This window comes from Motacilla alba, chromosome 21 (genome assembly GCF_015832195.1).
Source record: "Motacilla alba alba isolate MOTALB_02 chromosome 21, Motacilla_alba_V1.0_pri, whole genome shotgun sequence".
Taxonomy (NCBI): Eukaryota; Metazoa; Chordata; class Aves; order Passeriformes; family Motacillidae; genus Motacilla; species Motacilla alba.
This window is the reverse complement of record NC_052036.1, coordinates 6371439-6398271: the sequence shown is the minus strand read 5'-3', so window position 1 is coordinate 6398271 and position 26833 is coordinate 6371439. Positions and strand designations below refer to the sequence as shown.

The window sequence follows — 26833 nt, the reverse complement described above, 5'->3', positions numbered from 1 at the left end:
TCCCAGAGATCCCAGTCCCATGGATATCCCAAATCCCTGAATCCCAGAGATCCCAATCCCATGGATATCCCAAATCCCCTTTCCCAGAGATCCCAATCCCATGGATATCCCAAATCCCCTTACCTAGAGACCCAATCCCGTGGATATCCCAAATCCCTGAATCCCAGAGATCCCAATCCCATGGATATCCCAAATCCCCTTTCCCAGAGATCCCAATCCCGTGGGTCTGTCCCATCCCCGGGCAGCTCCGGGGTTATCCCGGGTCAGCCGTTCCCGTTCCCGCTCCCTCGGAGCCGCAGCAATTCCAGTTTTTCCGTCTCGCGGCAGAACCGGTTCCAGCCGGCCTGTCCCGGCCTGCCCCGACGTTCCCTGCTCCCTATAAATCCCGGCCGGGCCTTTTGGGGGAAAATCCCCTTTTTAGGGATCCGGTTCCCACGGAAAGGCTGGAAAATCCCTGAACCGGCCCCGCTTCCCTCGGAGCGCTCCCGGGATAATTCCGTGAGTGGGGAACTCACCGGGGGGGTTGAACCCTTTTCCCTTCCTTCCGAGGCTTTCTGGGGCATTTTGGGGCTTTTCCGTTGGAATTCCGCAGGCCCGGGGCCCATCCCAAAATTGCAATAAACTGGGGAAAATCCCAGATTTATCCCAGTAAAATATCCCTAATTTATCCCAAAATTTCCCAAATTTGATCCCATATTTATCCCAGGGAAACATCCCAAATTTATCCCAAAATTTTCCAAATTTGATCCCAAATTTATCCCAGGGAAACATCCCAAATTTATCCCAAATTTCCCAAATTTAATCTCAATTATCCCAAATTTATCCCAGTGAAATATGCCAAATATATCCCAAATTTTCCACATTTAATCCCGATTATCCCGGATTTAATCCCACATTTATCCCACTGAAATATCCCAAATTTTCCAAATTTAGTCCAAATTATCCCAGATTTAATCCCACATTTATCCCACTGAAATATCCCAAATTTTCCAAATTTAATCCCAATTATCCCAGATGTAATCCCACATTTATCCCACTGAAACATCCCAAATTTATGCCACTGAAATATCCCAAATTTTCCAAATTTAGTCCCAATTATCCCAAATGTACCCCAGTGCAATATCCCAAATTTATCCCAAATATCCCAAAATATTCCGAATTTATCCCAGTGAAATATCCCAAATTTATTCCATCAAAATATCCCAAACTTATCCCAAATTTATCTCAAATATTCCAAATTTATCCCAAATTCCCAAGGCACCACAAATCCCCATCCTTGCTATCAAGGACATTTTCTCCTGGTTATAAAAAAAAGCCAGGAATAAAGGGAGGGAGGAAAAAACCCACCTGGATTCAAGAGAATATTTCCATTTATTTCCTGGAAAAATCCACTTTTTAATGTGGACCCATTTTTCTTTTTGGAGTGGGAAAAACCTTTGGAATAAAGGCAATAAATTGATTTCCTGGGGAATATTTGCAAGATGTGCTTTTGAAATATCCTTGCTTAAACATGATTTATTTTGGGGGGGGGGAAAAATCCATGGAATAAATTAATTTAATTTTAGGGAGAAAATCCATTGGAATAAGTGAATTTAATTTTAATTTTTTTTTTTTTTTGAGGGGGGGAATCCATGGAATGAGTGGATTTAACTCTGGGGAGGAAAAAATCCTTGGCTAAACACACAGCTATTTTTTGGGAGGAAACCCTATGGAATCCATGCATTTGTGATTTTTTTGGGAACACTCTCCATGGAGTTCATGTATTTATTTTTTTGGGGAACAAACCCCATGGAATCCATGCATTTTTTATTTTTTTGGGGAACAAACCCCATGGAATCCATGCATTTTTTATTTTTTTGGGGAATAAACCCCATGGAATCCGTGCATTTATGATTTTTTGGGGAACAAACCCCACGGAATCCGTGTATTTATTATTTTTGGGGAACAAACCCCATGAAATTCATGCATTTATTTTTTTTGGGGGGGGAACAAGCCCCATGGAATCTGTGTATTTTTAATTTTTTGGGAATAAACCCCTTGGAATCCTTACATTCATGATTTTTTGGAGGAACACACCCCACGGAATCCATGTATTTATTATTTTTAGGGAGCAAACCCCATGAAATTCATGCATTTGTGATTTTTTAGGAACACACCCCATGGAATCCCTGCATTTATGGTTTTTTTGAGATAGAAACCCTATGGAATCCATGCATTTATGATTTATGATTTTTTTGAGGTAGAAACCCTATGGAATTCGTGCATTTATGATTTTTTGGGAACAAACCCCATGGAATCCATGCATTTGTGATTCTTTGGGAACAAACCCTATGGAATCCGTGCATTTATGATTTTTTTGAGGTAGAAACCCTATGGAATCCGTGCATTTATGATTTTTTTGGGAACAAACCCCACGGAATCTTTACATTCATGATTTTTTTTGGGAACACACTTCATGGAGTTCGTGTACTTATTTTTTTTGGGGAACAAACCCCATGGAATCCGAACATTTATGATTTTTTTTGGGAGCACACCCCACAGAATCCGTGTATTTATGATTTTTTGGGAACAAACCCCACGGAATACATGCATTTATTATTTTTTGGGAACAAACCCTATGGAATCCCTGCATTTATGATTTTTTTGAGGTAGAAACCCTATGGAATCCGTGCATTTATGATTTATGATTTTTTTTGAGGTAGGAACCCTATGGAATCCCTGCATTTATGATTTTTTTGAGGTAGGAACCCTATGGAATCCGTGCATTTATGATTTTTTGGGAACAAACCCCACAGAATCCTTACCTTCATCATTTTTTTGGGAATGCACTTCATGGAGTTCGTGTATTTATTTTTTCTGGGGAACAAACCCCATGGAATCCGTGCATTTATGATTTTTTTAGGAACAAACCCCATGGAATCCGTGCATTTATGATTTTTTGGGGAACAAACCCCACGGAATCCGTGCATTTATGATTTTTTGGGAACAAACCCCACGGAATCCTTCCACTCACGATTGTTTGGGGAACACACCCCATGGAATCCGTGCATTAACCCCCCGCCACCAACACCCTACACCCATTTTTCCTCGGGGGGGAAAAAAAAAATCCCATTTCCCCTCTCCCCTAAACCCCAAATCCCGGGATTCCCCTTCCCAAAAAACCAGCGGGATGCGGGGGGCGGGAAGGATGCGGGATTCGGGGCTGGCCCGGAGTCTTCCAGCCCTAAAGATGGAGCTGCTCGGCTCGGGGCCGCTCCCTCGCGGCCGCCCGGGATCCGGGCTCTCCTCCTTTCCCCCTTTTCCTGCCCATCCATGTGGTTCTGTTTTGTATTGTCCCGCTCGCCCGCACTCCCGCTTCCAGGGGATTCGGTGGGTGGGATCAGAGGAGGAAAAAGGGAAAAGAGAAAAAGGGGGAGAGGGGAAAAAAAAAAAAAAAACAACCGAGGAGGAGGGGAAAAAAGCGAGAAAAAAAAAAAACACCCAAAATTACCTTTTTTTTTTTTTTTTTTTCCTGCAACAGGAACCGCCACCAAAAATAGTGCAAAGGCCCCGCGCCGCCGCTCTCTTTATGCTGCACCTCTCGCCCTAAAACCAGGTTTGGAATTGGGGGCTCAAAAAGCGGGATTTGGGGGGAGGGGGAGGGGGATTTGGGGAGGGACGGGGGGGCGGAAAAATGGTTTAAAAAAAAAAAGGTAAAAAAAAAAAAAAAGGCGGATCCACGTGGTGCGAGGGGGGCAGACAGAGATCCCATTGTTCCAGGGAAATCTGGGAACGGGAGCGCGGGGGGGGCGGGGGGATGGACACGGGGGAGACCCCCGGGGGGGCCCTGCCCCCTCCCCAATCCACAAAATCGCCCCCACCCCAAAATCCAGCGGCAGCGCCCCGAGAGCGCCGGGGCTGTGGGGGTTTGGGGGTTCGGGGCGGTTTGGGGAGGAGATAAAGGAGGGGGGACCCCAAAACCCCCCCCGTGCTCCCCTTGCCCCGCGATCCCCTTTGTCTCCGGGCCCTTCTCCTGCCCCGGATCCCCTCTGGGAACCCCCCGGCACCCCAAAAGCCCCGGGACCCTCCTGTGCACCCCCAAATCTCCCCGCGACTCCCCCGTGCGCCCCCTCTGCACCCCCTCCTTGCACCCCCTTTTTCCAGCTCCCCCTCTTCCTCACCCCCTTTCCAGACCCCTTTTCCAGACCCCCCTTCCCTCCTCCTTTTCCAGCCCTCTCCTCCCCTCACAGCCCGGGGGTCCCCTCTCTCCCCTCCCCCCGTGTCCCCCCATCCCATGTCCCCCAAATCCCCCCGTGTCCCCCCATCCCATGTCCCCCAAATCCCCCAGTTGTCCCCTTCCCGTGTCCCCAAATCCCCCACGTCCCCTGGCTGGGGGTCACCCATGTCCCCATATCCCTCCAAATCCCCCCATGTCCCCTGGCTGGGGGTCACCCTTGTGCCCCCAAATCCCCATGTCCCCTGGCTGCGGGTCACCCATGTCCTCATGTCCCCTACATCCCCCCAGTTTCCCCACACTGGGGTCCCCCCGTGTGTCCCTCTCTGTCCCCATCCAGGGTCCCCTCGTATCGCCCCCACAGGGGGTCCCCCATTTCTCTCCCATGTGTCCCTGTCACCGGGGGTCCCACCTCTTATCCCCCCATGGCCACCATGGTGGGTCCCCCGTGTCCCCTCACCCCGTGTCCCCTTTTCCCCTCCAGCTGGGGTCCCTTCTGTCCCCATACCATGTCCCCCTGTCCCCCATCTCCCCTCAGCCCTTGTCCCCCTGCATCCCCTCCGTGTCCCGCTCACGGGGGTCTCCCCTTCCTGCCCCCATCCCTTCTCCCCTCATATCCTGCCCATCTCCCCTCACGCCCTGTCCCCCCGTGTCCCCCATTTTCCATCACACCCTGTCCCATCTCCCCTCACACCATGTCCCCCAGATCCCTCATCTCCCCTCACCCCTTGTCCCGCAGTGTCCCCCATCTCCCCTCACCCTGTCCCCCATCTCCCCTCACCCCGTGTCCCCTCTCATCCCCTCCGTGCTCCCCCCACAGTGGCTCCCTCTCTGTCTCCATCTCCCTTCACTGTCCCCCCTCACCCCATTTCCCCTCACTGTGTCCCCTCACCCCATTTCCCCTCTCTGTCCCCATCTCCCCTCAGTGTGTCCCCTCACCCCATTTCCCCATGTCCCCTCACCCATTTCCCCTCACTGTGTCCCCTCACCCCATTTCCCCGTGTCCCCTCACCCCATTTCCCCTCACTGTGGCCCCTCACCCCATTTCCCCTCTCTGTCCCCATCTCCCCTCACTGTGTCCCCTCACCCCATCTCCCCTCACTGTGTCCCCTCTGTCCCCATCTCCCCTCACTGTGTCCCCTCTGTCCCCATCTCCCCTCACTGTGTCCCCTCACCCCATTTCCTCCTCTGTCCCCATTTCCCCTCACTGTGTCCCCCCTCACGCCGTGTCCCCATCTCCCCTCGCCGCCTGTCCCGGTGTCTGTGTGTGTGTGTGTGTGTGTGTGTGTGTGTGTGTGTGTGTGTGTGTCGGTGTCTGTCTGTCTGCGTGTCTGTGTGTCCGTGTGTCGCAGTCGGTGCGGCGGCTGACGCGCTCGCTCCCGCAGCCATGCCCCGCAGGAAGGCGGCGGGGCCGCCCTGGGACGCTGCGGGCCCGGGCCCTCAGGGCGGCGGGCGGCGGCGGCCGGGCCCTCAGGGCGGCGGGCGGCGGCGGCCCCGGCCCAGCGGCGGCAGCAGCGGCGGCAGCAGCGAGGAGGAGGCGCCCCGGGAGCGGCGGCCGCGGGACGGCAGCCCCGGGGCCCGCAGGCCCGGCAGGCCCGGCGGGGCGGCGGCGGCGGCGGCGGGGCCCGGAGGCCCCGGGGCCCGCGGGCAGAGCGTGGTGATCTGCGAGCCCGAGCACAGCAAGGAGCGCATCGTGAGCTCGGGGGGGAGGGCGGCAGCACCCCGGGACCCTGGCGTACCCCCCTGCCCCATTGTGCCCCATCGCACACCCCGACTGTGCCCCTTGCACCCCCGTACCCCCATTGTGCCCCAGAGACACCCCCACTGTGCCCCATTGTGCCCCATTGCACATCCCCACCGTGCCCCCATTGTGCCCCATTGCACACCCCCACTGTGCCCCCATTGTGCCCCACTGTGCACACCCCCACTGTGCCCCATTGTGCCCCATTGCACACCCCCACTGTGCCCCACTGTGCCCCATGAGACACCCCCACTGTGCCCCTTGCACCCCCTGTGCCCCCACTGTGCCCCATTGCACACCCCCACTGTGCCCCATTGCACACCCCCACTGTGCCCCCATTGTGCCCCATGAGACACCCCCACTGTGCCCCACTGTGCCCCATTGCACACCCCCACTGTGCCCCTTGCACCCCCTGTACCCCCATTGTGCCCCAGAGACACCCCCACTGTGCCCCATTGCACACCCCCACTGTGCCCCCACTGTGCCCCATTGCACACCCCCACTGTGCCCCCACTGTGCCCCATTGCACACCCCCACTGTGCCCCACTGTGCCCCATTGCACACCCCCACTGTGCCCCCATTGTGCCCCGTTGCACACCCCCACTGTGCCCCATGAGAGACCCCCCCCCGTGCCCCCATTGTGCCCCATGAGACACCCCCACTGTGCCCCCACTGTGCCCCATTGCACACCCCCACTGCAGCCCTTCAAGCACCCCATCATTGCTCCCGTGTCCCTGCTGTCCCCATGTCCCTGCTGGCTCTGTCCCCAGTGTCCCCCACATCCCTTGCACCCCCAATGTCCCCTGTGTACCCCACACTCCCAGTGACCCCCACATCCCCCCACAATGCCACGTCCCCTGTGTCCCTCCCACCCCCAATGTCCCCAGTGTCCCATGTCCCCCCGCTCCCCAGTGTCCCACAGTGTCCCCATGTGTCCCCCACAGCCCTGATGTCCCCAGTGTCCCCCATGTCCCCAGCATCCCACTCCCTCCCAAAGTTCTCCCGTGTTCCTGATGTCCCTGTGTGTGTCCCTGACGTCCGTGATGTCCTCAATGTCTCTTACGTCCCCATGTCCCTGATGTCCCCATGTCCCTGATGTTCCTGATGCCCCCATGTCCCCATGTCCCTGATGCCCCCATGTCCCTGATGTCCCCCAGTCTCTGATGTCCCTGATGTCCCCCCATCCCTGATGTCCCCATGTCCCTGATGCCCCCGTGTGCCCGTGTCCCCATGTCCCCGTGTCCCCATGTCCCCCATGTCCCCATGTCCCTGATGCCCCCGTGTCCCCGTGTCCCCATGTCCCTGATGCCCCATGTCCCCACGTCCCTGATGTCCCCGTGTCCCCATGTCCCCGTGTCCCCATGTCCCCCATGTCCCCATGTCCCTGATGCCCCCGTGTCCCCGTGTCCCCATGTCCCTGATGCCCCATGTCCCCACGTCCCTGATGTCCCCGTGTCCCCATGTCCCCGTGTCCCCATGTCCCCCATGTCCCCATGTCCCTGATGCCCCCGTGTCCCCGTGTCCCCATGTCCCTGATGCCCCATGTCCCCACGTCCCTGATGTCCCCATGTCCTCATGTCCCTGATGCCCCCATGTCCCCGTGTCCCCGTGTCCCCGTGTCCCTGTGTCCCCATGTCCCCCTGTCCCCATGTCCCTGATGTCCCCATGTCCCCATGTCCCCGTGTCCCCACGTCCCCATGTCCCTGATGTCCCCGTGTCCCCACGTCCCCGTGTCCCTGATGTCCCCGTGTCCCCGCAGAAGCTCGAGGGCTCCAAGAGCCGGGGGCAGCTCCTGATCTTCGGTGCCACCAACTGGGACCTGATTGGCCGCAAGGAGGTGCCCAAGCAGCAGGGTAGGGCTGCTAATTAACGGGTTAATGAGTCGGTAATGAGCCCTGTGGGGCAGGGTGGGGCTGGTTAATGACCTGCTGGTAATTAGTAATTAATGAATGGTTTGGGGCAGGGGCTCATTAATAGCTCATTAATTAATTGGTATTAATTGGTAATCAATGAGTGGTTTGGGACAGAGCAGGGGCTCATTAATAACATTAATTAATTGGTATTAATTGGTAATCAGTGAATGGTTTGGGACAGAGCAGGGGCTCATTAATGGCTGTTATTAATTGGTATTGATTTGAGGTTAATTAGTAATTAATTAATGTTTTGGGTCAGGGTAGAGGTCCTTAATATCTGATGATTTAATTGGTATTAATTAGTAATCAATGAAGGGTTTGGGGCAGGGTAGGGGCTCACTAATGGCTGTGATTAATTGGTATTAATTAGGAATTAATGAATGTTTTAGGGCAGGATGGGGCTCATTAATGGCTGATTAATTAATTAACTGTATTAATTAGTAATCAATGAACAGTTTTGGACAGGGTAGGGGTTCACTAATGGCTGTGATTAATTGGTAGTAATTAGTAATCATTGAATGTTTTGGGGTAGGGTAAGGCCTCATTAAGACGCAATTATTGCTATTAATTCCGTATTGGGGCAGAGCAGGCTCCTCATTAGTGGCAGTGCGATTAATTGGTGTTAATTTGTAATTAATGACTTTGGGTGGCATCTGGTGCTTTGGCCAGAGTCTGGGGTGTCCAGCAGAGCCCGGCCGGGGCTTGGCTGGGTTTGAGTGTTTGTACTCAATATATTTATACATTTTGGGTTTACAGTTCATTAATTTCCCTGCTGATGTCACACGCCTCCATTTAATTAATTTAATTCATTAATTAGCTGGGGAGGGAGCCCCAGCTTTATCTCTGGATTTGGGGTGCTCTGGGTCTCCAGCAGAGCCGAATTCGGGCTTTGTTTGTTTCTGCTGCATTTGCAGTTTGTTCATTTTGCTGATTGTTGTTGTGTAGCTCTAATTAGCGTAGCTGTAATTAGCGTAGCTCTAATTAGCTAATCAATGAGTTCGCGGGGGAGGAGCCTCAGTGTCACCCCTCACCGGGGAGGCTCGAGGGGCGCCAGCTCTGCTGCAGAGCCCGGTTAGGATTCTGCTCATTTTGGATGCACTGGTAGATCATCGATGGATCTCCTTCTTTTCAAGAGTTTATAATTAATTAACATTAACACCTATTTAATTTTAATTTAATTCATTAGCTGGGGAGGAGCCGCAGATTGAGGCATTGATTCGGGGGTGCACCAGACCTGTGGCAAAGCAAAACGAAGACTCGGTTTAACTGGAGTGCTGTCATAGTCCACTCATTTCCTGATTGTTTTCATCTATTTCTAATTAATTAATTATTTTCATTAATTACTGGGGAGGAGCCACAGTTTCCCCCCTTAATTGGGGCAGGTTTGAGGGGCACCAGCTCTGCTGCAAAGCCAAACCAAGGCTCTGCTTCATTTTCAGTTCATTAATTATCTCCTTCTTTTTAGGGGATATATTTCATTAATATTAAAAATTAATATTTAAATTAATTAATGTTTAAAATTAACGAGCCGGGAGAGGAGTCACAGTTCTAGGTTTTAATTTGGGCCAGAATTTGGGGGGCCCAGCTCTGCTGCGAGGCCTCTGCCCGTTAGGGACGCGTGGAAAGCTCGTTAACGCGTCTGCTCTCCGTGTAACGGGTTCATTAATTAATAGCTCGTTAATTGGGGCAGCAGCCAGGGCTGGGCACGCTCATTGGGGCAGGTTTGGGGTGCCCCGGCCCTGCTGTCCCCCCCCCGTTGGTGTGTCCCCATTTCCCGACTCTGTCCCCAAATCCACCCTCAGTCCTTGCGGGAATCCTGGGGATTGTCCTGGCGATTTTCCCGGATGATTTTCCCAAAATTCTCAGATTTCCCAGATGATTTTCCCAGAAAATTTTCCTGGATGATTTTCCCAAAATTCTCAGATTTCCCAGATGATTTTCCCAGAAAATTTTCCTGGATGATTTTCCCAAAATTCTCAGATTTCCCAGATGATTTTCTGGGATGATTTTCCAGGAAGATTTTCCTGGATTTTCCCTGATGATTTTCCTAGATTTTCCTGGATATTCCAGAATGATTTTTCCGGATTTTCCTAGTATTCCCAGATGATTTTCCTGGATTATTTTCCCAGAATTTCCTGGATTATTTTCCCAGAATTTCCTGGATTTTCCTAGATTATTTTCCTGGATGATTGTCCTGGATTTTCCCAGATCATTTTCCCTGGTTTTCCTGGATGATTTTCCCACATTTTCCTGGATGATTTTCCCAGATTTTTCTGTACTTTTTCCTGGATTTTCCAGGATAATTTTCCTGGATTTTCCGAGATGATTTTCCTGGATTTTCCCAGATTTTTCCAGATTATTTTCCTGGATTTTCTGGGATGATTTTTCTGGATTATTTTCCCAGATTTTCTCAGATTTCCCCATATGATTTTCCTGGCTGATTTTCCCAGATGATTTTCCTGGCTGATTTTCCCAAATTTTTCCAGATTATTTTCCTAGGTTTTCTGGGACGATTTTTCTGGATGATTTTCCTGGCTGATTTCACCAGATTTTTCCAGATTATTTTCCTGGATTTTCTGGGATGATTTTTCTGGATTATTTTCCCAGATTTTCTCGGATGATTTCCCCATATGATTTTCCTGGCTGATTTTCCCAGATGATTTTCCTGGCTGATTTTCCCAGATTTTTCCAGATTATTTTCCTGGGTTTTCTGGGACGATTTTTCTGGATGATTTTCCCGGATGATTTTCCTGGATTTTCCCGGATTATTTTACCCGGTATTCCCAGATGATTTTACTGGCTGGTTTTCCTGGCTTTTCCCATACTATTTTCCCAGACTGTTCTTTTCCCAGCTGCTTTTCCCAGCTGGCTCTCCTCCCGGCTGCGTTTCCGGGCGCTGACCCCGCGCTCGTTCCCGGTGTTTTCCAGCGGCGTACCGGAACCTGGGCCAGAACCTGTGGGGGCCGCACCGCTACGGGAGCCTGGGGGGGCTGCGCGTGCGCTCGGTGGTGTCGGGGCCCTGCGCCGCGCACAGCCTGCTGATCACGGCCGAGGGCAAGCTCTGGAGCTGGGGTGAGCGGGATCCACCCCGGGAACCGGGCTGGGAGAATGGGATCCATCCCGGGAACTCCCCTCAGAGAGCGGGATCCATCCCAGAAACCGGGCTGGGATAATGGGTTCCATCCCGGGAACTCCCCCTAGGATAATGGGGTCAGCCAGGGAACCCCCCCAGGAGAGCAGGATCCATCCCGGGAACTCCCCATGGGATAATGGGGTCAGCCAGGGAACCCCCCCCCCAGGAGAGCGGGATCCATCCCGGGAACTCCCCCTGGGATAACGGGGTCAGCCAGGGAACCCCCCCCCAGGAGAGTAGGATCCATCCCGGGAACTCCCCCTGGGATAATGGGGTCAGCCAGGGAACCCCCCCAGGAGAGCAGGATCCATCCCGGGAACTCCCCATGGGATAATGGGGTCAGCCAAGGAACGCCCCCAGGAGAGCGGGATCCATCCCGGGAACTCCCCATGGGATAATGGGGTCAGCCAGGGAACCCCCCCAGGAGAGCAGGATCCATCCCGGGAACTCCCCATGGGATAACGGGGTCAGCCAGGGAACCCCCCCCAGGAGAGCAGGATCCATCCCAGGAACTCCCCCTGGGATAACGGGGTCAGCCAGGGAAGCCCCCCAGGAGAGCAGGATCCATCCCAGGAACTCCCCCTGGGATAACGGGGTCAGCCAGGGAACCCCCCCCCAGGAGAGCAGGATCCATCCCGGGAACTCCCCCATGGGATAATGGGGTCAGCCAGGGAACCCCCCCAGGAGAGTGGGATCCATCCCAGGAACTCCCCCTGGGATAACGGGGTCAGCCAGGGAACCCCCCCAGGAGAGTAGGATCCATCCCGGGAACTCCCCCTGGGATAATGGGGTCAGCCAGGGAAGCCCCCCAGGAGAGCAGGATCCATCCCGGGAACTCCCCCTAGGATAACGGGGTCAGCCAGGGAACCCCCCCAGGAGAGCAGGATCCATCCCGGGAACTCCCCATGGGATAAGGGGGTCAGCCAGGGAAGCCCCCCAGGAGAGCGGGATCCATCCCGGGAACTCCCCATGGGATAATGGGGTCAGCCAGGGAAGCCCCCCAGGAGAGCGGGATCCATTCCAGGAACCAGACTGGGATAGCGGGATCCATCCCAGGAACCGGGCTGGGATAATGGGATCCGTCCTGGGAGTCCTCACTGGGATAGTGGGATCTATCCAGGGAACCCCCTCTGGGAGAGCAGGATCCATCCCGGGAATTCCCCCTGGAATAATGGGGTCAGCCAGGGAACCCCCTATGGGATAGCAGGATCCATCCTGGGAACCAGGCTGGGAGAGTGGGATCCATCCCAGGAACCCCCTCTGGGAGAGTGGGATCCGTCCCAGGAACCAGGCTGGGATACTGGAATCCATCCCAGGAACCGGGCTGGGATAATGGGATCTGTCCTGGGAACCCCCTGGGAGAGTGGGATCCATCACGGGAACCAAACTGGGATAAGTGGGATCCATCCTGGGAGCCAGGATGGGATAATTCCATCCATCTTGGGGACCCCCTTGGGCTAGCGGGATCAGCCCAGGAAGCAAACGGGGAGAGCAGGATCCATCCTGGGAACCCCCCCGGGAGAGCAGGATCCATCCTGGGAGCCCCCCCTGGGAGAGCAGGATCCATCCTGGGGACCAGGCTGGGATAGCGGGATCCATCCTGGGAACCCCCCCTGGGAGAGCGGGATCCATCCTGGGAACCCCCCCTGGGAGAGCGGGATCCATCCTGGGGACCGGGCTGGGAGAGCGGGATCCATCCTGGGAACCCCCCCTGGGAGAGCGGGATCCATCCTGGGAACCCCCCCTGGGAGAGCGGGATCCATCCTGGGGACTGGGCTGGGAGAGCGGGATCCATCCTGGGGACCGGGCTGGGAGAGCGGGATCCATCCTGGGGACCGGGCTGGGAGAGCAGAATCCATCCTGGGGACCGGGCTGGGAGAGCGGGATCCATCCTGGGAATCGGGCTGGGAGAGCGGGATCCATCCTGGGGAACCGGGCTGGGAGAGCGGGATCCATCCTGGGAACCCCCCCTGGGAGAGCGGGATCCATCCTGGGGACCGGGCTGGGAGAGCGGGATCCATCCTGGGGACCGGGCTGGGAGGGTGGGGTCACTGGGAACCCCCGGGATTCCGGGATCGAGGAAGCCCCGGTGACCCGGCACGGCTGGGCCCCGCAGGGCGGAACGAGAAGGGGCAGCTGGGCCACGGCGACACCAAGCGCGTGGAGGCGCCGCGGCCGATCGAGGCCCTGAGCAGCGAGGCCATCGTGGCGGCCGCCTGCGGCCGGAACCACACGCTGGCCCTGACCGGTACGGAGAGACGGACACGGGGCCGGATCCCGGGACACGGGGCCGGATCCCGGGAAACGGGGCTGCATCCCAGGAAACGGGGCTGGATCCCGGGACATGGGGCCGGATCCCGGGACACGGGGCTGGATCCCGGGAAACGGGGCTGGATCCTGGGAAATGGCCCTGGATCCCGGGAAATGGCCCTGGATCCCGGGAAATGGGGCCCTGGATCCTGGGAAATGGGGCTGGATCCTGGGAAATGGGGCTGGACCCTGGGAAACGGGGCTGGATCCTGGGAAATGGCCCTGGATCCCGGGAAATGGCCCTGGACCCTGGGAAACTGCACTGAATCCCAGGAAATGGCTTGATCCTAGAAAACTGCCCAGTCCCAGGAAAGCTGCCCCAAATCCACCCCTTTCACCCCCAAAATCCACCCTTTCTGTCCCAAATCCACCCCTTTAGCCCCAAACCCACCTCTTTTTCCCAAAAATCCAGGTAAACTGCCCCTAAATCCTCCCCTTTTGCCCCCCAAGCCACCCCTTTTTCCTTCAAAAACCCCTTTTTTCCCTAAATCTGCCCCTCTTTCCCCCAGATTCTGGGAGAACGGTCCCATAATCCCGGTTTTCCCCCCCAAATTCCCGTTTTCCTCGCAGAGAGCGGCTCGGTGTTCGCCTTCGGGGAGAACAAGCTGGGCCAGCTGGGGCTGGGGAACCAGACGGACGCCGTGCCCAGCCCCACCCAGGTACGGACCCCAGACCCTGGATTCGGGGGAAATCCAGGGATTTTGGGGCTTTTGGTGACAAATTCCCTAAAAACCCCTCGGGGTGCACGATTCCCTCCCAGCCGGGAGCCGTTCCCAGCTGCAGTGGGGAGAGGAAAAGCTGGGGTTTGGCGATGGAATTTTTGAGGATTTTAGGGATTTTCTGATGAAAGTTCCTTTTTTTTTTTCCTTGTTTCCCAAATTTTTTTGATCCTGTTTTTCCAGCTTTTCCTGCGGGTCAGGGATTTCCCATGGAAAATTCCACTTTTTTCCTTTACCCTCTGTTTTCTGATTCTGTTTTTCCTGCTTTTACCACAGATTAAGGATTTCCCGTGGAAATTTCCCTTTTTTCGATCCCAAATTTTTTGCTTTTCCCACAGATCTGAGATTTCCCATGGAAAATTCTCCATTTTACCTTTTCCCATGTTTTTTTGATCTGTTTTTCCTGCTTTTCCTGTGTTTTTTTCAATCCTGTTTTTCCTACAGATTAGGAATTTCCCCAGGAAATTCCCTTTTTTCCCCTTTTTCCTGCATTTCTGATCCAGTTTTTCCCTGCTTCCCAAATTTTCCCATCCTGTTTTTCCTGCTTTTACCACAGATCAGGGATTTCCCATGGAAATTTCCCTTTTTTCCCCTTTCCCAAATTTTTTCAATCCAAATTTTCCTGCTTTTCCCATAGATCAAGGATTTCCTATGGAAATTCCCCTCTTTTCCCTTTTCCCACATTTCTCCAATCCTGGTTTTCCTGCTTTTCCCATGTTTCTCAGATCCCTTTTTACCTGCTCTTCCCATGTCCTTGATCCCATTTTTCCTGCTGATCAGGGATTTCCCATGGAAATTCCTCATTTTTCCCTTTTTCCTGGCCTTTCTGACCCCATTTTCCAGCTTTTCCTGCATTTCTGATCACCATTTTTCTCGCTTTTTCTGATCCCATTTTTCTGGATTTTCCCATGTTTCTGATCCCAATTTTTTTCCCCCTTTTTCCAGGTTTTCTGATCCCATTTTTCTGGCTTTTCCTGAGTCTCTCATCCCCATTTTTTCCCCTTTTTCCAGGTTTTCTGATCCCATTTTTCCAGCTTTTCCTGAGTCTCTGATCCCCATTTTTCCCCCCATTTTCCAGGTTTTCTGATCCCATTTTTCCAGCTTTTCCTGAGTCTCTGATCCCCATTTTTCCCCCCATTTTCCAGGTTTTCTGATCCCATTTTTCCGGCTTTTCCTGAGTCTCTGATCCCCATTTTCCCCCCCTTTTTCCAGGTTTTCTGATCCCATTTTTCCAGCTTTTCCTGAGTCTCTCATCCCCATTTTTCCTGGCTTTTCTGATCCAAATTTTCCAGTTTTTCCTGTTTCTGATCCCCATTTTCCCCTTTTCCCAGGTTTTTCTGATCCCGTTTTTCTGGCTTTTCCTGTGTTTCTGATCTCCATTTTTCCCTTTCTCCCGCGTCTCTGATCCCATTTTCCCGGTTTTTCTGATCCCCTTTTCCCTTTTTCCCGGATTTCCTGACCCCGTTCCCGGTTTTTCCCAGATCCTGTACAACGGGCAGCCGATCTCCAAGCTGGGCTGCGGGGCCGAGTTCAGCATGGTCATGGACTGCAAGGGGAACCTGTATTCCTTCGGGTGCCCCGAGTACGGCCAGCTGGGTACGGGATTTGGGATCTCAGGGATCACCCATGGGAATGGGATTTGGGATCACCCATTGGGAACCTGTATTCCTTCGGGTGCCCCGAGTACGGCCAGCTGGGTACGGGACCTGGGGTCTATGGGATCACCCATGGGAATGGGATTTGGGATCACCCATTGGGAACCTGTATTCCTTCGGGTGCCCCGAGTACGGCCAGCTGGGTACGGGACCTGGGATCTATGGGATCACCCATGGGAATGGGATTTGGGATCACCCCATGGGAACGGGATCACCCCATGGGAACGGGATCACCCCATGGGATCACCCCATGGAACCTGTATTCCTTCGGGTGCCCCGAGTACGGCCAGCTGGGTACGGGACCTGGGATCTATGGGATCAGGGTTTGGGATCACCCCATGGGAACGGGATCACCCCATGGGATCACCCCATGGGAATGGGATTTGGGATCACCCCATGGGAATGGGATCACCCCATGGAACCTGTATTCCTTCGGGTGCCCCGAGTACGGCCAGCTGGGTACGGGACTTGGGATCTATGGGATCACCCCATGGGATCACCCCATGGGAATGGGATTTGGGATCACCCCATGGGATCACCCTTTGGGAACCTGTATTCCTTCGGGTTTCCTGAGTATGGCCAGCTGGGTACAGGATTTGGGATCTATGGGATCACCCATGGGATCACTCCAAGGGAATGGGACTTGGGATCACCCCATGGGATTTGGGATCGCCCCGTGGGAACCTGTATTCCTTCGGGTGCCCCGAGTATGGCCAGCTGGGTACGGGACTTGGGATCATCCCTTGGGATCGTCCAGTGGGATTGGGGCTGTTTGGGATCATCCTGTGGGATTGAGGCTGGGTTGGTATCATCCCGTGGAGTGGGCGCAGTTTGGGATCATCCCATGAGACTGGGGTGGTTCAGGGTAACCCTGCAGGATGGGGCGGTTTGGGATGATCCTGCGGGATGGGGGCAGTTCAGGATCACCCTGTGGGGTCAGGGCAGTTTGGGATGACCCCTTGGGATGGGGTGGATCAAGATGACCCCGCAGGATGGGAGCAGTTTGGGATGATCCCATGGGGTTAGAGCAGTTCAGGATGATCCCATGGGATAGGGTGGTTCGGGATGACCCTGAAGGATCGTGGCAGTTCGGGATCACCCCACAGGATCAGGGCAGTTTGGGATGACCCTGAGGGATTGGGGCAGTTTGGGATCACCCTGAGGGATGGGGCAGTTTGGGATGACCCCGCAGGGATGGGGCAGTTTGGGATCACCCCACGGGATTGGGGCAGTTTGGGATGACCCTGCAGGGATGGGGCAGTTTGGGATCACCCCACGGGATTGGGGCAGTTTGGGATGACCCTGCAGGGTTGGGGCAGTTTGGGATGACCCTGAGGGATGAGGCAGTTTGGGATGACCCCTCAGGATCAGGGCAGTTCGGGATGACCCTGAGGGATGGGGCAGTTTGGGATGACCCCTCAGGATCAGGGCAGTTTGGGATCATCCCGCAGGACAGAGCGGTTTGGATGACCTTGTGGGATCGGGGCAGTTCGGGATCACCCCGTGGGGTCGGGGCAGTTCAGGACCACCCCATGGAGTCGGGGCGGTTCGGGATGACCCCGCTGAGGCTGGCTGTGCCCCGTTCCCGTTCCAGGCCACAATTCCGACGGGAAGTTCATCGCGCGGGCGCAGCGCATCGAGTACGACTGCGAGCTGCTGCCGCGGCGCGTGGCGCTCTTCGTGGAGCGCACCAAGGACGGCCAGGTGCTGCCCGTGCCCAACGTCGTGGTCAGGGACGTGGCCTGCGGGGCCAACCACACGGTACGGGAACCTGGGAATGGGATAACAGGATCGGGAATATGGGAACGGGTCAGGGACGTGGCCTGCGGGGCCAACCACACGGTACGGGAACGTGGGAATGGGATAATGGGATCGGGAATATGGGAACGGGTCAGGGACGTGGCCTGCGGGGCCAACCACACGGTACGGGAACATGGGAATGGGATAACGGGATCGGGAATATGGGAATGGGTCAGGGACGTGGCCTGCGGGGCCAACCACACGGTATGGGAATGTGGGAATGGGATAACGGGATCGGGAATATGGGAATGGGATAACGGGATCGGGAATATGGGAACGGGTCAGGGACGTGGCCTGCGGGGCCAACCACACGGTACGGGAACCTGGGAATGGGATAACGGGAGTGGGAATATGGGAATGGGATAACGGGATCGGGAATATGGGAACGGGTCAGGGGTGAGGCCTGCCAGGCCAACCACACGGTACAGGAACGTGGGAATGGGATAACGGGATCAGAAATACGGGAATGGGTCAGGGACGTGGCCTGCGGGGCCAAACCACATGGTACGGGAACGTGGGAATGGGATAACGGGATCGGGAATATGGGAATGGATCAGGGACATGGCCTGCGGGGCCAACCACACGGTACGGGAACGTGGGAATGGGATAACGGGATCGGGAATATGGGAATGGGATAACGGGATCGGGAATATGGGAATGGGATAACAGGATCGGGAATATGGGAACGGGTCAGGGACATGGCCTGCGGGGCCAACCACACGGTACGGGAACGTGGGAATGGGATAATGGGATTGGGCAGGATAACAGGAAGGGGTTAGGGATGTGGCCTGTAGGGCCAACCACACAGAATATGGGAATGAGATAATGGGATCGGGATAACAGGAATGGGATGATGGAATCAGGAATGGGATCGGGATTACAGGAATGGGTCAGGGATGTGACCAGCCACACAGTACGGGACAGGGGAATATGGGATTGGGATAATGGGAATATGGGAATGGGGCAGGGACATGGCCTGCAGGGCCAACCACACGGTACAGGAATAGGGGAATGGGATAATGGGAGCAGGATAACAGGATAATGAGAGTATGGGAATGGGAAAATGGAATCAGGAATGGGATCGGGATAACAGAAATGGGTCAGGGACGTGGCCTGTGGGGTCAACCACACGGTACGGGAATATGGGATCAGGAATGTGGGAATATGGGATCAGGAATGTGGGAATATGGGATCAGGAATTTGGGAACGGGATAATGGGAATGGGAGAGTGAGGAATGGGAATGAGAGAGCCGGAGTGGGAATGGGAGAGGGACAACGGACAGAAATGGGAGAGGGCAGCTCTCAGCCCCTGCTCCCCCCATCCCAGCTGGGGCTACATTCCCAGGAATGTCTTCTCCTGGGATTTGGGATCTCTGAACCCCTGCTCCCTTCCTCCATCCCAGCTGGTGCTGGGTTCCCAGAAGCGCGTGTTCTCCTGGGATTTGGGATCTCTGAAGCCCTGCTCCCTTGTTCCCAGCTGGTGCTGGATTCCCAGAAGCGTGTGTTCTCCTGGGATTTGGGATTTGGGATGTGGGGTCTCAGGCTGTTTTCCCCATCCCAGCTGGTGCTGGATTCCCAGAAGCGCATGTTCTCCTGGGATTTGGGGTTTGGGGTCTCAGGCTGTTTTCCCCATCCCAGCTGGTGCTGGATTCCCAGAAGCGCGTGTTCTCCTGGGATTTGGGGTTTGGGGTCTCAGGCTGTTTTCCCCATCCCAGCTGGTGCTGGATTCCCAGAAGCGCGTGTTCTCCTGGGATTTGGGATTTGGGATGTGGGGTCTCAGGCTGTTTTCCCCATCCCAGCTGGTGCTGGATTCCCAGAAGCGCATGTTCTCCTGGGATTTGGGGTTTGGGGTCTCAGGCTGTTTTCCCCATCCCAGCTGGTGCTGGATTCCCAGAAGCGCGTGTTCTCCTGGGATTTGGGGTTTGGGGTCTCAGGCTGTTTTCCCCATCCCAGCTGGTGCTGGATTCCCAGAAGCGCGTGTTCTCCTGGGATTTGGGGTTTGGGGTCTCAGGCCGTTTTCCCCATCCCAGCTGGTGCTGGATTCCCAGAAGCGCGTGTTCTCCTGGGATTTGGGGTTTGGGGTCTCAGGCTGTTTTCCCCATCCCAGCTGGTGCTGGATTCCCAGAAGCGCGTGTTCTCCTGGGATCTGGGATTTGGGGTCTCAGGCCGTTTTCCCCATCCCAGCTGGTGCTGGATTCCCAGAAGCGCGTGTTCTCCTGGGATTTGGGGTTTGGGGTCTCAGGCTGTTTTCCCCATCCTAGCTGGTGCTGGATTCCCAGAAGCGCGTGTTCTCCTGGGATTTGGGATCTCTGAAGCCCTGCTCCCTTGTTCCCAGCTGGTGCTGGATTCCCAGAAGCGCGTGTTCTCCTGGGATTTGGGATCTCTGAAGCCCTGCTCCCTTGTTCCCAGCTGGTGCTGGATTCCCAGAAGCGCGTGTTCTCCTGGGATTTGGGATTTGGGGTCTCAGGCTGTTTTCCCCATCCCAGCTGGTGCTGGATTCCCAGAAGCGCGTGTTCTCCTGGGATTTGGGATTTGGGGTTTGGGGTCTCAGGCTGTTTTCCCCATCCCAGCTGGTGCTGGATTCCCAGAAGCGCGTGTTCTCCTGGGGCTTCGGGGGCTACGGGCGCCTGGGCCACGCGGAGCAGAAGGACGAGATGGTTCCCAGGCTGGTGAAGCTCTTCGACTTCCCGGGACGCGGCGCCGCCCAGATCTACGCGGGATACACCTGCTCCTTCGCCGTCAGCGAGACCGGTGCGATCCGGGATCCGGGAATGCCGGGGGGATGGCAGTGAAATGGATGGGATATGGGATACGGGAATGCCGGGGGGGATGGCAGCGAGACGGGTGCGATACGGGATCCGGGATCCAGGAATGCTGCGGGGGATGGCTGCGAGACGGGTGTGATATGGGATCCGGGATTCGGGAATGCCAGGGGGAATGGCTGCGAGATGGATGGGATACGGGATCCGGGATTTGGGAATGCCGGGGGGATGGCTGCGAGATGGATGGGATACGGGATCCAGGATTTGGGAATGCCGGGGGGGGATGGCAGCGAGACAGGTGGGATTTGGAACCCAGGATACAGGATACGGGAATGCTGGGGGGGGATGGCAGCAAGACGGGTGGGGATCCAGGATTTGGGATTTGGGAATGCTGGGGGGGATCGCAGCAGGACAGGTGGGAATGCTGGGATCCCAGGATTTTGGAATGCTTGGGGAAAGGTGGGCTGACAGGTGGGATTCCCAGGATTTGGGAATTTTGGGATCCATGCCCTGACAGGTGGGATTCCCAGGATTTGGGAATTCTGGGATCCATGCCCTGACAGGTGGGATTCCCAGGATTTGGGAATTCTGGGATCCATGCCCTGACAGGCTCCCTTGCAGGTGGATTGTTCTTCTGGGGCGCCACCAACACCTCCCGGGAGTCCACCATGTACCCCAAGGCCGTGCAGGATCTGTGCGGGTGGAAGATCCGCAGCCTGGCCTGCGGGTGAGTGCGGCTCTGGGAATTCCCGCCCCTTCCTGGGGTTTGGGGTGCTGGGACACTCAGGGATCAGGGATCGCCTCCCTTGCAGGAAGAGCTCTGTCATCGTGGCGGCCGACGAGAGCACCATCAGCTGGGGGCCCTCGCCCACCTTCGGGGAGCTGGTACTGAATGACACCCCAAATGAAACCCCAAAAAGCATCCCAAAAACCCCAAATGACACCCCAAATCCCCCAAACTGACACCCCAAATAAAACCCCAAAAACCCCAAATGGCACCCCACATCCCCCAAACTGACACCCCAAACTGACACCCCAAATAAAACCCCAAAAACCCCAGCTGACACCCCAAATCCCCCAAACTGACGCCCCAAACTGACACCCCAAATAAAACCCCAAAAACCCCAGCTGACACCCCAAATCCCCCAAACTGATGCCCCAAACCGACACCCCAAATAAAACCCCAAAAACCCCAAATGACACCCCACATCCCCCAAACTGATGCCCCAAACCGACACCCCAAATAAAACCCCAAATTCACACCTCAAACTAACACCCCAAATAAAACCCCAAAACCCCAAATGACACCCCAAATCTCCCAAACTGATGCCCCAAACCCACCATCAGCTGGGGGCCCTTGCCCACCTTCAGGGAGCTGGTACCAACACCCCAAAAACCCCAAACAACACCCCAAATACCCCAAATCCCCCTGGGAACCTGAGATGGACGCCCCAAATCCCCCAAACCTGAGGGCCTGGCCCCACTGAGCGTTCCCTGTCCATGGGATGTTCCCAGAGGGATGTGGGGACCACAAACCCAAATCCCCCAAAGAGACACCCCAAATCCCCCAAACCCCGGGGCCCCACTGAGCGTTCCCTGTCCATGGGATGTTCCCACAGGGATATGGGGACCACAAACCCAGATCCCCCAAACCCCACTGAGCGTTCCCTGTCCATGGGATGTTCCCACAGGGATATGGGGACCACAAACCCAGATCCCCCAAACCCCACTGAGCGTTCCCTGTCCATGGGATGTTCCCACAGGGATATGGGGACCACAAACCCAGATCCCCCAAACCCCACTGAGCGTTCCCTGTCCATGGGATGTTCCCACAGGGATATGGGGACCACAAACCCAAATCGTCCACGGCGGCGCAGGAGGTGAAAACCCTGGACGGCATCTACACGGAGCAGGTGAGGGGACCCCACAGGGCTCGGGGTGGGGATCCACGGGATGGGCTCATCCCATTCGGGGTGGCTGAGGCTGTGACAGCTCGTCACACCCTTGGGGTGAGGGAGGGGACATACGGGGAATCTTTTGGGGTGGCTGAGGCTGTGTCAGCTCGTCACACCTGTGGGGTGGTGGAGAGGGGCACCTGCATTTCCCTTAAATAATTTGGGGTGGCTGAGGCTGTGCCCAGCTCATCACACCTGTGGGGCCCTTCCCCTACAACGACCAGGGACACTGAGACCCTACAAAACTCATCCCACCTGCGGGGTGATGGGGGAGGACACCAGGGGCCCTTCCCTAGAATGAACAGGGGTGGGAGGCCCTGTCGTGGATATGGGGTCATTCCATGGAGCGAATAGGGACACTGAGGGACACAGCTCATCACACCTGCGGGGTGAGGGAGGGGCACCTGGATCCCCCTAAAATAAATGGGGCTGAGGCCCCCACAACTCATGGCACCCGTGGGGTGATGGAGGGAGGATACAGGGGGCCATTCCCTAAAATAATTTGGGGTGGCTGAGGCTGTGCAGAGCTCATCCCACCTGTGGGGTGAGGGAGGGAGCACCTGGATCCCCCTAAAACGAACGGGGACACTGAGGCTGTGCCCAGCTCATCCCACCTGTGGGGCCATGGAGGCAGGGCACCAGGGGCTATGCCCTAAAATAATTTGGGGTGGCTGAGGCTGTGCCCAGCCCATCAGACCCCTGGGGTGAGGGAGGGGCACGTGGGGGCTGTTCCCTAAATAAATGAGGGACTGAGGCCTTGAACAAACCATGGCACCCATGGGGTGAGGGAGGGGGCACCCATGGGACCCTCCCCTAGAACAGTTTGGGGTGGCTGGGACTTCACGCGGCTCGTCACACCCCTGGGGTGAGGGAGGGAGGACGGGGGGACCCTCCCCTTAGGTAAACACGGGTTGAGGCCGTGCCCAGCTCGTGACACCCATGGGTGATGGCGGGAGGGCACGTGACCCTGAAATAAGCATGGGAGCTGAGGCCATTCCCTAAAATAAACAGGGCAGCTGAGGCCGTGCACCACTCATCACATCCATTAGGAGATGGGAGAGCCGCGGGGCCATTCCCTAAAATAAACAGGAAAGCTGGGGCCATACACAGCTCATCACATCCACGGGGTCATGGAGAGGGCATCGGAGCTGTTCCCTAAAATAAACAGGGAAACTGAGGCCGTGCCCAGCTCGTGACACCCATGGGGCCCTCCCCTAAAACAAACAGGGCAGCTGAGGCCGTGCACAGCTCGTCACACCTGGGGGGTGAGGGAGGCGGGACACCGGGGCTGCTCCCTAAAATAAACGGGGAAACTGAGGCTGTGCTCAACTCATCCCATCCATGGGGCCTCCCCTGAAACAAACAGGGAAACTGAGGCCGTACACAGCCCATGACACCAGGATCCATTCCCTAAAATGAACAGGGACACCGAGGCCATGCCCAGCCCATGACACCAGGATCCATTCCCTAAAACAGGGACACTGTGTCCAGCCCATGACACCCGTGGGTGATGTGGGAGGACAAATCCCGGGGCTGAGGCCGTGCCCAGCTCGTGACACCCGTGGGTGCCCTGCAGCGGGTGCAGGGCCCTTCCCTACAACTCCCTTGGGATGCTCCAGCTCGGACTGGATCCCCTCAGCTCCCCCTTTCCCTTTTCCATGGGCAGTGTCCGCTCCCGGGTGACCCTTCCCAGGTCCATGGGCATTCCCACTCCCAGCTGCCCCATTCCCAGTTCCATGGGCTAATCCCACTCCCAGCTGCCCCATTCCCAGTTCCATGGGCTAATCCCACTCCCAGCTGCCCCATTCCCAGTTCCATGGGCTAATCCCACTCCCAGCTGCCCCATTCCCAGTTCCCTGGGCTAATCCCACTCCCAGCTGCCCCATTCCCAGTTCCATGGGCTAATCCCACTCCCAGCTGCCCCATTCCCAGTTCCCTGGGCATTCCCACTCCCAGCTGCCCCATTCCCAGTTCCCTGGGCTAATCCCACTCCCAGCTGCCCCATTCCCAGTTCCATGGGCTAATCCCACTCCCAGCTGCCCCATTCCCAGTTCCCTGGGCTAATCCCACTCCCAGCTGCCCTATTCCTTTCCCATTCAGGTGGCCATGGGCTATTCCCATTCCCATTCCAGGTGGCCGTGGGCTATTCCCACTCCTAGCTGACCCATTTCCACTCCCAGTTCCATGGGCTATTCCCATTCCCAGTGACCATTCCCATTCCCATTCCAGGTGACCATGGGCTAATTCCCATTGCTGTTCCCATTCCCGTTCCAGGTGACCATGGGCTAATTCCCATTGCTGTTCCCATTCCCGTTCCAGGTGGCCATGGGCTAATCCCATTGCTGTTCCCTTTCCCGTTCCAGGTGGCCATGGGCTATTCCCATTGCTGTTCCCATTCCCGTTCCAGGTGGCCATGGGCTATTCCCATTGCTGTTCCCATTCCCGTTCCAGGTGGCCATGGGCTATTCCCATTGCTGTTCCCATTCCCGTTCCAGGTGGCCATGGGCTATTCCCACTCTCTGGTGATCGCCCGGGACGAGTCGGAGGCGGAGCAGGAGAAGCTGCGGAAGCTGCCGGAGTACAACCCCCGCACCCTCTGAGGGGCCCCGATCCCAGTCCCGATCCCGATCCCGCTTCTCCATCCCGGCCGCCGTGCTCCCTCCCCGTTCCCGCGCTCCCAGCCCTCGGTGGGTTCATTCCCACCCCCGTTCCCGGCTTTTGGAATTCCCGACCGCAGCCGGGCCCTCCGGCACGTCCCGCCCCGGGTTTTGTAGGGTCTGGCCTTGGATTATTTTTTATTTTATTTGTATTTTTCCGCAGCTTTTTTTTACTGTTTCCTGTTTTTCCAGCCCCGAATCTCCGTGGCTGCCGGCTCGGGATCGCTTTGGGGATCTGATCCCAGCTTGGGATCCCTTTAGGGATCTGGGATCCCTAAAGAGCAGCTGCCGACGCCTCGTTTTTCCCCTGTATTCCCATTTTTTCCTCCGATATTCCCATTTTTTGCTGTTTTTCCCTATTCTGGGTGCTACAGTTTTCGGGATTTCCCCCCTCCCACCCCTCCAGCATCCGCAGGGATCCCGGATCCCATCCCAGCAGCATTCCCGGGCTCCCCGCCCTCGCCCACCCCGGGGACATCTCAGGGATCACGAGGGGAGTCCCAAAGGAATTTTTTCCCGGGAATTCGGGGTTTTTTTCCTTCTGGCGGATGGTTTGGCCCGGGATCAGCCGGAATTCCCGCATTCCCAGTTCCCTCCGTGCCAGGTCACTGTGCTGGAATCTCGAGGTGCCTTTAGGAGCAGAGCCCGGCTCTGCCCCGCGCCATTCCCGCTCCCTTCGGGCCGTTTTTAGGGATTCTCCTGGATTTTTCCATGGATTTTTGCTCCTTCCCATCTCCCCCGGGGCGGCGCTCGGGGAGTTTGCAGTAAAAAAAAATGGGTTTTGGTCAATTTTTGGGATCGGGGGTCGTTTTCCAGGGGGTTTGGAGAGGGGAGATCCCAGCTGGGGGGAGCAGCTGGCAGGAAAATCCCAAATCCCGCTTTTTTAGCAGCGTTTGGGATTTGGGGGTGGGGAATTGCCAAAACCCCGCTTGGAGCCCCAAAATCTGTGGGGGGGTCATTCCCACATTCCAGAGGGGCCATTCCCGCATTCCTGGGCAATTCCCGAGTTCGGGAAGGATCCAGCAGGGTCATTCCTGCATTCCTGAGGAATTCCCAGGTTTGGAAATGATCCTGGATGGGGGGGAGTCATTCCTGCATTCCCGAGGAATTCTCAGGTTCGGGAAGGATCCTGGTGGTCATTCCCACATTCCTGAGGAATTCCCGGGTTCGGGAAGGATCCAGCAGGGTCATTCCTGCATTCCCGAGGAATTCCCAGGTTCGGGAAGGATCCAGGAGGGTCATTCCTGCATTCCCGAGGGGACATTCCTGCATTTCCGAGGGGACATCGCTGCATTCCCGAGGAATTCCCAGGTTTGGAAATGATCCTGGATGGGGGGGAGTCATTCCTGCATTCCCGAGGAATTCCTGCATTCCCAAGGAACTCCCAGGTTCGGGAAGGATCCTGGATTGCGGGAGTCATTCCTGCATTCCTGAGGAATTCCCAGGTTTGGAAATGATCCTGGATGGGGGAGAGTCATTCCTGCATTCCCGAGGAATTCTCAGGTTCGGGAAGGATCCAGCAGGGTCATTCCCACATTCCTGAGGAATTCCCAGGTTCGGGAAGGATCCAGCAGGGTCATTCCTGCATTCCCAGGGGGTCATTCCTGCATTCCCAAGGAATTCCTGAGTTCAGGAAGGATCCAGGAGGGTCATTCCTGCATTCCCGAGGGGACATTCCCGCATTTCCAAGGAATTCCCAGGTTCAGGAAGGATCCTGGCTGGGGGGGGGGGGGGGGGGGAGTCATTCCTGCATTCCCGAGGGTCATTCCTGAGGAATTCCCAGGTTCGGGAAGGATCCAGGGATGCCATTCCCGTGTTCCCCCGGGTCATTCCTGCGTTCCCATGGGGCTGTTCCCGCATTCCCAAGGAATTCCCAGCTCGGGAAGGCTCCAGGAGGGGCCGGGGGAGGATCCCGGGATTTTTGCATCCCTCGGAGCCGCCCTCAGCTTGCACTGGTTGGAGTTTAGAAATTCCC

General features: G+C 56.0%; 1 protein-coding gene across 2 annotated transcripts; it reads left to right on the top strand.

The window, feature by feature from the left end:
- Positions 1 to 3231: 3231 nt before the first annotated feature.
- RCC2 (regulator of chromosome condensation 2) lies at positions 3232 to 24946 on the top strand. Of its 2 annotated transcripts, XM_038160043.1 has the most exons (14): positions 3238 to 3369; positions 3521 to 3595; positions 5599 to 5906; positions 7714 to 7807; positions 10796 to 10939; positions 13117 to 13248; positions 13881 to 13969; positions 15511 to 15625; positions 17279 to 17445; positions 20055 to 20235; positions 20868 to 20973; positions 21059 to 21131; positions 22082 to 22159; positions 24697 to 24946. In XM_038160043.1, exons 3-14 carry the CDS (start codon positions 5601 to 5603, stop codon positions 24799 to 24801), a joined length of 1590 nt encoding a protein of 529 aa, XP_038015971.1. In that variant the 5' UTR covers positions 3238 to 3369; positions 3521 to 3595; positions 5599 to 5600; the 3' UTR covers positions 24802 to 24946. The 2 variants fall into 2 exon arrangements, with proteins under 2 accessions (XP_038015972.1, XP_038015971.1); XM_038160044.1 differs by lacking the exons at positions 22082 to 22159; positions 24697 to 24946 and adding an exon at positions 21866 to 21922 and having other exon boundaries at positions 3232 to 3369.
- The last annotated feature ends 1887 nt before the right edge of the window (positions 24947 to 26833 follow it).